The sequence below is a fragment of the Bombina bombina genome, chromosome 5 (genome assembly GCF_027579735.1).
Source record: "Bombina bombina isolate aBomBom1 chromosome 5, aBomBom1.pri, whole genome shotgun sequence".
Lineage (NCBI taxonomy): Eukaryota > Metazoa > Chordata > Amphibia > Anura > Bombinatoridae > Bombina > Bombina bombina.
Window position 1 is genome coordinate 342,263,273 of NC_069503.1, and position 13,291 is coordinate 342,276,563.

General features: G+C 38.5%; 1 protein-coding gene across 1 annotated transcript in view; it reads left to right on the top strand.

Annotated features, from left to right (window-relative positions):
* Positions 1 to 13,291, top strand: part of DNAH11 (dynein axonemal heavy chain 11) — an 851,888-nt gene that overhangs the window by 253,008 nt on the left and 585,589 nt on the right. Inside the window, 1 exon segment of the mRNA XM_053715724.1 lies at positions 10,594 to 10,685. Coding sequence (XP_053571699.1) covers positions 10,594 to 10,685 — 92 coding nt within the window.

Sequence of the window (13,291 nt, forward strand, 5' to 3'; positions counted from 1 at the left end):
AGAAAGATTTAGACGAAAGACAAGAGGATTGTGTATGTATTGTGGATCAGCTTCTCACTCAATCAGAGAGTGCACTTCTTTACGCAAGAACAAAACCAGTAAGTCCTATTCTTCTTTGACTTCTCTGATTGTGTATGATCAACCTGCTCACTGTATCTTACCTCTCTCGTTACAGTGGGACAACAAGCACATGAAGACAGAGGCTATAAATGACACCGGAGCACAGGGCAATTATATTGATGTTTCCCTTGTAGCGAAAAATAAAATACCTCTAATTAAAAAATTGTCTCCTGTTTCTATTAAAGTAGTCGATGGTTCTGAAATATCCTCTGGTCCTATCATCCACCACACAATCCCGATTCTTGTTACTACTCTTGGTTTACATCAGGAATACATCACCTTTGATGTTATCACCTCACCTCTTTTCCCTATTGTGTTAGGAATACACTGGCTTCGCTTACATGAACCACAGATATCCTGGAGCTCCCTAAATGTTGATTTTACATCACCTTATTGCAAACAAACTTGCTTCCAGCATTATCCTTTATTGCAACTCGTAGATTCCACTCAGGTCCCAGAGGTATATTCGAAGTTTGCAGAAGTATTCAGCAAAAAGGAGGCAGAAACGCTGCCACCTCACCGGTCCTACGACTGCCCCATTGATCTAAAACCTGGTACGTCACCACCTTTTGGGCATCTCTATCCTTTGTCACAACCAGAACTCGATCACCTTAAGACCTACTTGGACGAGAACATTAAGAAAGGCTTCATTCGTCCTTCTGTTTCTCCAGCAGCTTCTAGTTTCTTCTTTGTCAGGAACAAGGACAATTCTCTACGGCCTATAATAGATTTCAGAGAATTGAATAAAATCACAATCAAGAACAGATATCCGTTGCCGCTTATACCGGAACTTATTGAAAGGCTACAAAACGCCAAAATTTTCACTAAACTGGATTTAAGAGGTGCCTATAATCTCGTTAGGATTAGAGAAGGCAACGAGTGGCTTACCGCTTTTTGAACTCGGTATGGCCTGTTCGAATACCTCGTCATGCCTTTTGGCCTCACCAATGCTCCTGCAACGTTCCAATATTTCGTGAACGACATCTTCCATGACCTTCTTGATACTTGCGTAGCAGTCTACCTCGATGATATTTTAATCTATTCGAACAACTTGGATGAACACATCAAACATGTTAGTTGGATACTGTCCCGTCTTCAAGTCCACCGGCTTTATGCTAAGTTGGAGAAATGTGTCTTCCATACGACTAAAATAGATTTTCTGGGTTATACTATTGGACCAAATGGCATCAAGATGCAAGATAGCAAGGTTGATGCCGTTAGAACTTGGCCTCAACCGAGTACCAGGAAGGATTTGCAACGTTTTCTTGGGTTCAGCAACTACTATAGAAAGTTCATTAAAAACTTTTCCCATAAAGTTAAACCACTCACTACACTCACTAGTGTTAACGTACCATTCCGTTGGAATGAAGCTTCTACTCAAGCTTTTATTTCATTCAAGGATTCTTTCACCTCGGCCCCTATACTACAGTTCCCTGATCCGTCCCTCCAATTCATTCTCGAAGTTGATTCCTCGGACTATGCTCTTGGAGCGGTTTTGTCCCAACGGAAGAGTCTAAAGGAGCCTCTACATCCTGTTGCTTTTTATTCTAAGTTACTTTCTCCTGCTGAGTTGAATTACTCCATAGGTGAAAAGGAGTTGCTTGCAATTAAGAGGGCTTTCGAGAACTGGAGACATCTGTTGGAGGGCACGACTAACCCCATACTCATCTATACGGATCATCGCAATCTCGAATACCTTCAAAAAAATAAAACGCTTTCTAGTAGACAAGTTTGTTGGAGCCTATACTTTAGCAGGTTCAATTACCAAATCATCTACAGACCTGGTGCTAAGAACGGCAAGGCTGATGCACTTTCCAGACGCCTACCTAGACCACCAAACACACAAGAAACCACCTCTATTATTCCGGCTGAAAGATTCCTAGGTATCCTATCTACCTTTGAATCACAAGTACAACGTTCTCTACAATCAGATAACGGCATACCCCATCGACAACTAAATTTTCGAAACAACCTGTACTTCCATGGAAATAAGTTATACGTGCCAGAAGACCTTAGGACGGATCTAATCAAGCAACACCATGACCCTCCTCTTCTTGGTCATCCAGGTATAAATAGAACCAAAAACCTTCTTGGTAGATGTTATTAGTGGCCTAATATGATATCTACTATTAAGAAGTATATACAAGCCTGTACGATTTGCATTACCTCTAAAAAGGACAGGAACAAACCCTATGGTCAACTTCTACCTATCGAAATACCTGATAGACCTTGGTTCCACATAGGTATGGATTTTCTAGTAGAACTACCCAGTAGTTTGGGCTTCAATACCATCTTAGTTGTCACGGACATTCTTACCAAAATGGCTATATTCATTCCATACCATAAACTGCCCACATCCAGTGAAACAGCACAGTTGTTCCTGAATACGGTTGTTCGTTATCATGGCTTACCTAGTATCATAACAACTGATAGAGGTACGCAGTTCACCTCCAAGTTTTGGAGACATCTTTCACAGCATTTGCAGATAGATCATCGTCTAAGCACAGCTTTCCATCCACAAACGAATGGACAAACTGAAAGGCTAAACCAGTGGCTTGAACAGTATCTTCGCTGTTACTGCTCGTATCATCAAAACAACTGGGCACAGTATTTATATATGGCAGAATTTGCTTATAACAATTCCAACCACAGTTCTACTAACCTTTCACCATTCTTCGCTAACTATGCTTTTCATCCCTCTTTCAACATCCATGATAACCAACCAGTCGATTTCCCAACAGTTGATAACCTGCTGCAAACCATAGCAGAGAATTTCCAATTCTTGAAACGGAACTTGCAAAACTCTCAAGCCTCTCAAAAGAAGTACTACGACTTACGTAGGAGACCTGCTCCCACATATGCTGTTGGTGATAGGGTATGGCTCTCCACAAAGAACATCAAAATGCCTGTTCCCTGTAAAAACTCTCTGGCTTGTACATTGGTCCGTTCCTCATTACTAGAGTTGTCAACGCCAATGCAGTGACTTTGGAACTTCCGTCCACCATACCCATCCATCCAACCTTCCATGTCTCTTTGTTAAAACCAGCTACCGATTTGTTGCCTACTTCTAGTATCCTACCCCCTCCAGCTTTGCCTATGGACTCCGATTCCTTTGAAGTTCAGGACCTTCTTGACTCCAGGATTCTGAATGGTGAACTACAGTATCTTGTTCGATGGAAGGGTTTCTCTCCGGACGACGACACCTGGGAGCCTTATACACACATTGATGCCCCTCGTCTTCTCTCTCGGTTCCATAGACAGTACCCTGATCGTCCTAAGCATCAAGCCGAGGATCGGCTTCCTTGAAGGGGGGCGTATGTAAGGATTCCAGTCCGCTTTTTCCAGTTACCTTTCAATCACATGGTCTCTACCTGTCTGCATTTAAGTCATCACCTGACTGCAGACAGGTGCTTAGTTATTGCACATGTAGCTGTTTGTAGCAGTCCTGCTATCTTTGCTACTGAGTTCTCTATCAAGCTCTCCTTGTGGATTACAAAGCTTTTTTCCTTTGTCAACTGGATTCTACTTATCCTTTTACCTCAGGAGGATTATAACACAGTGATTTTCATATTGCTCCTAATACCCTCTGCTGCACTAAGGATTTATCACATTTCATGTTTTGCCGTAATCGGCACTTTACCTGCAGCTGCTTACAAGCCACACGCCTTCTCAGCGGGACTTCACTTACCATCTTATCAAGCCTTCTGACATTGCACTCAACCGGTTGTCTCTCCTACAGTTCAAACTCTCATTTAGAGACAGCCGCTTACCTCTTCTGTGACCGGAGCTACATTTTTCACTGCCGCTTGTGCCGCTGTCAGTCAGAGTCTCAGCTCCTCCTACCAGCGGTTACTAATCTCGGCTCTATAGCGGGCTAGTACAAAGACTCTGTGCCTCATAGGTATTCCCTCATCATGGTAACGCTGTGAAGGAAAACTTAACACCTAAGTCCTTTGTTATAACCTGCTAGCTTACCTTTTGGATGAACTGTGCTAGTCCTCGCTGTGCACATTATTCCATTCAATACCTGCTGGCTAATCTATGAAGGAGTAATTTGGAACTCTTCTTACATTTCAGAATCTTACTCCTATCCTGATATCAGTTTCAATAATAGAGTGAATTATAACTCTATTTCCTCCTATGTAAATTACATTAACTTTATTTCACTTTATCAAACAGTCTATGCTAATTAATAGCCTGTTCAACTAAGTGATACATATTCAGTTCTCATTAAGTCTGCAGCTGAGTTCCTATATTTCTGTACAACCAGGAAACAAACCTTATATCAAGGGACTCTTTTTTTGGATAGACCCCGATGTCCTACAGGAGAGATCCTCTCTGTATATGGCCCATGTGAGTGAAAAGGGACTGCAATTGTTTCTTTCATGTAATTAGCAAGAGTCCATGAGCTAGTGACGTATGGGATATACATTCCTACCAGGAGGGGCAAAGTTTCCCAAACCTCAAAATGCCTATAAATACACCCCTCACCACACCCACAAATCAGTTTTACAAACTTTGCCTCCCTTGGAGGTGGTGAAGTAAGTTTTGTGCTAGATTCTTCGTTGATATGCGCTTCGCAGCAGGCTGGAGCCCGGTTTTCCTCTCAGTGTGTAGTGAATGTCAGAGGGATGTGAAGAGAGTATTGCCTATTTGAACTCAATGATCTCCTTCTACGGGGTCTATTTCATAGGTTCTCTGTTATCGGTCGTAGAGATTTCATCTCTTACCTCCCTTTTCAGATCGACGATATACTCTTATATATACCATTACCTCTACTGATTATCGTTTCAGTACTGGTTTGGCTATCTACTATATGTAGAGGAGTGTCCTGGGGTAAGTAAGTCTTATTTTCTGTGACACTCTAAGCTATGGTTGGGCACTTTTATATAAAGTTCTAAATATATGTGTTCAAACATTTATTTGCCTTGATTCAGGATGTTCAATATTCCTTATTTCAGACAGTCAGTTTCATTATTTGGGATAATGCATTTGAATATTAAAATTTTCTTACCTTAAAAAATTTGACTTTTTTCCTGTGGGCTATTAGGCTCGCGGGGGCTGAAAATGCTTCATTTTATTGCGTCATTCTTGGCGCAAAATTTTTTTCCTTGTCATTTCCGGCGTCATACGTGTCACCGGAAGCTGTTTTGTATTTGCGTCATTTTTTTGATGTTTTTTGCACCAAAGATGTCGGCGCCGCCGGATGTGGCGTCATTTTTGGCGCCAAAGCATTTAGGCGCCAAATAATGTGGGTGTCTTTTTTGGCGCTAAAAAATATGGGAGTCATTATTGTCTCCACATTATTTAAGTCTCATTGTTTATTTGCTTCTGGTTGCTAGAAGCTTGTTCATTGGCATTCTTTCCCATTCCTGAAACTGTCATTTAAGGAATTTGATAAATTTTGCTTTATATGTTGTTTTTTCTATTACATATTGCAAGATGTCTCAGGTTGACCCTGAATCAGAAGCTACTTCTGGAAATTCGCTGCCTGATGCTGGATCTACCAAAGTTAAGTGTATTTGTTGTAAACTTGTGGTAACTGTCCCTCCAGCTGTTGTTTGTGATAAATGTCATGATAAACTTGCTAATGCAGAGAATATTTCCTTTAGTAATGTTCCATTACCTGTTGCTGTTCCTTCAACATCTAATGCTCAGGGTGTTTCTGTTAACATAAGAGATTTTGTTTCTAAATCTATTAAGAAGGCTATGTCTGTTATTCCTCCTTCCAGTAAACGTAAAAGGTCTTTTAAAACTTCTCATTTTTCAGATGAATTTTTAAATGAACATCACCATTCTGATTCTGTTTCTGATGATAATTTCTCTGGTTCAGAGGAGTCTGTTTCAGAGATTGATACTGATAAATCTTCATATTTATTTAAAATGGAATTTATTCGTTCTTTACTTAAAGAAGTCTTAATTGCATTAGAAATAGAGGAATCTGGTCCTCTTGATACTAAAGCTAAACGTTTAAATACGGTTTTTAAACCTCCTGTGGTTATTCCGGAAGTTTTTCCTGTCCCTGATGCTATTTCTGAAGTAATTTCCAGGGAATGGAATAATCTGGGTAATTCTTTTACTCCTTCTAAAAGGTTTCAAAAATTGTATCCTGAGCCATCTGACAGATTAGAGTTTTGGGACAAAATCCCTAAAATTGATGGGGCTATCTCTACTCTTGCTAAACGTACTACTATTCCTACGGCAGATAGTACTTCCTTTAAGGATCCATTAGATAGGAAGATTGAATCCTTTCTAAGAAAAGCCTATTTATGTTCAGGTAATCTTCTTAAACCTGGTATATCTTTGGCAGATGTTGCTGCAGCTTCAACTTTCTGGTTAGAGGCTTTAGCACAACAAGTAACAGATCATAATTCTCAGAGCATTGTTAATCTTCTTCAACATGCTAATAACTTTATTTGTGATGCCATCTTTGATATCATTAGGGTTGATATCAGGTATATGTCTTTAGCTATTTTAGCTAGAAGAGCTTTATGGCTTAAAACTTGGAATGCTGATATGTCTTCTAAGTCAACTTTGCTTTCCCTCTCTTTCCAAGGTAATAAATTGTTTGGTTCACAGTTGGATTCTATTATTTCAACTGTTACTGGGGGGGAAAGGAACTTTTTTACCGCAGGATAAAAAATCTAAAGGTAAATATAGGGCTGCTAATCGTTTTCGTTCCTTTCGTCAGAATAAGGAGCAAAAGCCCGATCCTTCCTCTACAGGAACAGTTTCTGTTTGGAAACCATCTCCGGTCTGGAATAAATCCAAACTTTTAGAAAGCCAAACAAGCTCCCAAGTCCACATGAAGGTGCGGCCCTCATTCCAGCCCAGCTGGTAGGGGGCAGATTACGATTTTTCAAAGAAATTTGGATCAATTCGATTCACAGTCTTTGGATTCAGAACATTGTTTCACAAGGGTACAGAATAGGTTTCAAGATAAGGCCTCCTGCAAGAAGATTTTTTCTTTCTCGCGTTCCATTACATCCAGTGAAAGCTCAAGCGTTTCTGAAATGTGTTTCAGATCTAGAGTTGGCAGGAGTAATTATGCCAGTTCCAGTTCTGGAACAGGGGCTGGGTTTTTACTCAAATCTATTCATCGTGCCAAAGAAGGAGAATTCCTTCAGACCAGTTCTGGATTTAAAAATATTGAATCGTTATGTAAGGATACCAACATTCAAAATGGTAACTATAAGGACTATTCTACCTTTTGTTCAGCAAGGGCATTATATGTCCACAATAGATTTGCAGGATGCATATCTGCATATTCCGATTCATCCAGATCACTATCAGTTTCTGAGATTCTCTTTTCTAGACAAGCATTACCAATTTGTGGCTCTGCCATTTGGCCTAGCAACAGCTCCAAGGATTTTTACAAAGGTTCTCGGTGCCCTGCTATCTGTAATCAGAGAACAGGGTATTGTGGTATTTCCTTATTTGGACGATATCTTGGTACTTGCTCAGTCTTCACATTTAGCAGAATCTCATACGGATCAACTTATATCGTTTCTTCAAGAACATGGTTGGAGGATCAATTTACCAAAAAGTTAATTGATTCCTCAGACAAGGGTAACCTTTTTAGGTTTCCAGATAGATTCAGTGTCCATGACTCTGTCTCTAACGGACAAAAGACGTCTGAAGTTGGTTTCAGCCTGTCGAAACCTTCAGTCTCAATCATTCCATTCGGTAGCCTTATGCATGGAAATTCTAGGTCTTATGACTGCTGCATCGGACGCGATCCCCTTTGCTCGTTTTCACATGCGACCTCTTCAGCTCTGCATGCTGAACCAGTGGTGCAGGGATTATACAAAGATATCACAGTTAATATCTTTAAATCCGATTGTTCGACACTCTCTGACGTGGTGGACAGACCACCATTGTCTAGTTCAGGGGGCTTCTTTTGTTCTTCCATCCTGGACTGTGATCTCAACAGATGCGAGTCTGACAGGTTGGGGAGCTGTATGGGGGTCTCTGACAGTGCAGGGGGTTTGGAAATCTCAGGAGGCGAGATTACTAATCAACATTTTGGAACTCCGTGCGATTTTCAGAGCTCTTCAGTCGTGGCCTCTTCTGAAGAGAGAATCGTTCATTTGTTTTTCTGACGGACAATGTCACAACCGTGGCATATGTCAATCATCAAGGAGGGACTCACAGTCCTCTGGCCATGAAATAAGTATCTCGAATACTTGTATGGGCGGAATCCAGCTCCTGTCTAATTTCTGCGGTTCACATCCCAGGTATAGACAATTGGGAAGCGGATTATCTCAGCCGCCAGACGTTACATCCGGGCGAATGGTCTCTTCAACCAGAAGTTTTTCTTCAGATTGTTCAAATCTGGGGACTTTCAGAAATAGATCTGATGGCTTCTCATCTAAACAAGAAGCTTTCCAGGTATCTGTCCAAATCCAGGGATCCTCAGGCGGAGGCAGTGGATGCATTGTCACTTCCTTGGAAGTATCATCCTGCCTATATCTTTCCGCCTCTAGTTCTTCTTCCAAGAGTGATCTCCAAGATTCTAAAGGAGCGTTCGTTTGTTCTGCTGGTGGCTCCAGCATGGCCTCACAGGTTTTGGTATGCGGATCTTGTTCGGATGGCTACTTGCCAACCTTGGACTCTTCCGTTAAGACCAGACCTTCTTTCGCAAGGTACTTTTTTCCATCAGGATCTCAAATCATTAAATTTGAAGGTATGGAGATTGAACACTTGATTCTCAGTCATAGAGGTTTCTCTGACTCCGTAATTAATACTATGTTTCAGGCTCGTAAATCTGTGTCTAGGAAGATATATTATCGAGTCTGGAAGACTTACATTGCTTGGTGTTCTTCTCATCATTTTTCTTGGCATTCTTTTAGAATTCCTAGAATTTTACAGTTTTTCCAGGATGGTCTGGATAAAGGCTTGTCTGCAAGTTCCTTGAAAGGACAAATTTCTGGTCTCTCTGTGCTGTTTCACAGAAAGATTGCTAATCTTTCTGATATTCATTGTTTTTTACAGGCTTTGGTTCGTATTAAACCTGTCATTAAGTCAATTTCTCCTCCTTGGAGTTTGAATTTGGTTTTGAGGGCTCTTCAAGCTCCTCCGTTTGAACCTATGCATTCGCTGGATATTAAATTACTTTCTTGGAAAGTTTTGTTTCTTTTGGCCATCTCTTCTGCTAGAAGAGTTTCTGAATTATCTGCTCTTTCTTGTGAGTCTCCTTTTCTGATTTTTCATCAGGATAAGGCGGTGTTGCTAACTTCATTTAAATTTTTACCTAAGGTTGTGAATTCTAACAACATTAGTAGAGAAATTGTGGTTCCTTCATTATGTCCTAATCCTAAGAATTCTAAGGAAAGATCATTGAATTCTTTGGATGTAGTTAGAGCTTTGAAATATTATGTTGAAGCTACTAAAGATTTCCGAAAGACTTCTAGTCTATTTGTTATCTTTTCCGGTTCCAGGAAAGGCCAGAAGGCCTCTGCCGTTTCTCTGGCATCTTGGTTAAAGTCTTTGATTCATCATGCTTATGTTGAGTCGGGTAAAACTCCGCCTTAAAGAATTACAGCTCATTCTACTAGGTCAGTTTCTACTTCCTGGGCATTTAGGAATGAAGCTTCAGTTGATCAAATTTGCAAAGCAGCTACTTGGTCTTCTTTGCATACTTTTACTAAATTCTACCATTTTGATGTTTTTTCTTCTTCTGAAGCAGTTTTTGGTAGAAAAGTACTTCAGGCAGCTGTTTCAGTTTGATTCTTCTGCTTATAGTTTCAATCAATTTGTTTCACTTTTTTGGGTTGTGGATTATTTTTTAGCGGAATTGGCTGTCTTTATTTTATCCCTCCCTCTCTAGTGACTCTTGCGTGGAAGTTCCACATCTTGGGTATTTATATCCCATACGTCACTAGCTCATGGACTCTTGCTAATTAAATGAAAGAAAACATAATTTATGTAAGAACTTACCTGATAAATTAATTTCTTTCATATTAGCAAGAGTCCATGAGGCCCACCCTTTTTATGGTGGTTATGATTTTTTTGTATAAAGCACAATTATTCCAATTCCTTATTTTTTATGCTTTCGCACTTTTTTCTTATCACCCCACTTCTTGGCTATTCGTTAAACTGATTTGTGGGTGTGGTGAGGGGTGTATTTATAGGCATTTTGAGGTTTGGGAAACTTTGCCCCTCCTGGTAGGAATGTATATCCCATACGTCACTAGCTCATGGACTCTTGCTAATATGAAAGAAATTAATTTATCAGGTAAGTTCTTACATAAATTATGTTTTTTTATTTTGTGATAAAACCTCTAGTATCTTCGTAGGTACTTTTTCCTTATAACACATATAAGATATTTAATATGATTTAAATTCCATGGTTTTGTAAAGTTAAGTATGAAGTAACTTGTTTCTTCACAAACATTGTTATAGATAAAGCATCACTATTTATGTTTATCTTGTCAAAAGGTGTTTTTTTTTGTTTGTTTTTATTTTTCACAGGAACTGATGTTTGAAACGGAGAAAATTAAAAATGTGTTGGATGCAACAAACAGACGCAATCTGTATGAAACTCTTGAGAACATCCAAAGCAGGTAAACACGTGTAATTATTTGTTGAGACTGCGTGAGCTCTTACATTATAGTATATGCAAACATAAAACTCTATGAGGGTATACGCTTGATCATGTGACACAGGCTAATCAATGCAGATCACCCAGATCACTTTACATTTTGATTGCAATGTTTCTTATATGCTAAATTTAGGTCCTTTTTCTGAGGATTTGATGCTTTTCAAGAGGAGTGTTAAAGGGACATGAAACCCAAAAAATGTATTTCATGATTCATATATAGAATACAATTTTAAAAAGTTTCCAATTTACTTCTATTATCAAATTTGCTTTGTTCTCTTGATAATCTTTGTTGAAGAGATACCTAGATAGATAGCGTGCCCATGTCTGGAGCACTACATGAAATAGTAAATAGTGCTTTCATCTAGTGCTCTTGCTAATGTATAGCATTGTTGCAAAACTGCCTTACTGCTTTTCAACAAAGGATAACAAGAAAACAAATAAAAATTAAATAGAAGTAAATTGGAAAGTTGTTTAAAATTCTATGCTCTAGCTAAATCATGAAAGAAGAAAAATTGTGGGTTTTATGTTCCTTTAAATTGTTTTAGCATGTGCTATGGTGATATGAGAGTAGACAGAACAATGCTATTGTTTATATAAAGCTAGCTCTTAAAGGGATGTTTTACTCCAAATGTTTTCGTCATTTTTATGAAGATATTGATTTTTTGTTTAAAAATCTGAAGTAATTTTTTCTTTATATTTAAACTGAAACTGTATCAGTTGTGCACAACTATTCCAATCCTGCTGATAGGTGCTTTGTACTAATGCTCATTCGTTGATTAGTAGCTCCTTCCTACTAACGTTCATTGAACATTTGAAGGAGGTTCCATATGAGCCAATGAACATTATCAGGATACTTCAGCTTTATAGTTATATTTTTCAGGCAAATAGGTCTGTGTGTTTGAATTCTGCTCTTTTATGAATGACATAATTGTTTTGAGCACAGGATCTCTGTGATATATGCAGCTTATTTTTTATGTCTTTCTTTACTTTGTGTTAGGACTTTTTGTTTCTATGCATATTTTTATGCATGTTTTGTGCTTGTGTCTGCAGTTACGTTTGTATTTTCCATCATTCCTGGCATGTGTTGTCTTTATAAACAAAGTTAGAGAGTACATATTATTACAAATGAATAAAATAGATCTTATTCTCTGTTTATTACTGGTGCACACCCTTAATATAACTGTACTTTTAAAACAAAAGTTAGGGGGTTAAGTACAAAAGGTATTAGTACTGCCAAATTCTAAATAGCAAAGTTCAGTGACAACCTATTTCTGTATTAAACCCAAAAGGGAATCAGCAAAAAAACACAATAAAAACCGTCAAATCATACCCTTAAATATTAATCTTGTGCATAAATTAGGAATTGAACATTCAGATATATTTATGTTTAAGTGCAATACACAAATATCTGGATTTTCACAGATATCGGTTTGGTGCACTTTAACACTAACATATTTGATGCTGATAATCAGACCTGCAACACCCTAGCCGCAAATTGAACCCATATGATTGAAAGTGGGTAATATCTAGGTGAGGATATATCTGTCTTCTGAATAGTTACTATAAAGAGATGGGAACCTGCAAACCATACACCTAATAAACAGATCTTATTATGTTATAAAACATCCTTTATCAGTAAGTGTCCCAAATAGATCCTTCTTAAAGTCTGGCACAACAAAGTTTCTTTAAAAGTACCCATGACAATAAAGAAAAGCAATGCATTCAATGCAATATTGCAATGTATATATACTTCTAATCGATACTCCACAGCTCAACTCCAATAGATCAGTTCTCCTTATTTTCCAGAAGTCACTCAAAAGCTTCCAATAGCGTGTACACCCAGCCCATATGGATTTTCTAATGCTTAAGGGACATTCCGGTTAAAATTAAACTGCACATAGATGAAGTATGTGTTTAGTAGAAACATATTTGCAGTATACAAGTATTGGCAAAAATGCTCCTAGTAAAAGTTATCACTGTTTAAGTGTTACCATTTTTCTCTGCATGTGAAGCATAACTAGATATTAGAAAATCCAAAAAGCAGCAGCACTATTTAAAAGTATTTATTGCTAAGTACAGCAAAATAAAAATGCAACATTTCGGATCTGTCAGTCCTTAATCATGCAGGTTCGATATTCTCAGTGCACCAACATTTTATATAATGCAGCTGCTCAGAGCACCAGTGGGGCTTGTATCACGTCAGCAATTAACACATTTCAGTTGTAATTTTTAATTATTAAATTTGGGTGTAAAATGTAGATCTATAATATGATGAGGCATTAAAGAACAAAGTAATTTTGTATTGCAGTAATAATCTTCATTTAAAACTGTGCCATATTATTTGTAATGTAAAATAAAGTTTATAAAATGTTTATACTTATATTTGGCTCATCATCCTCACATTTAGAGTATTCAGCTTTTAAGTGTTGGCGGAAGTTAACCTTTCTGAGCTGGGTGGATTATTTTCATCTGTGTTTGTCTGGTCCCCGTCTAGAGAAAGGTTGTTCTCTGTATCTCCTCTGTGTGCAGAACCCTCTTTTTGCATTGTGCACCGTATTTTGGGCTTGA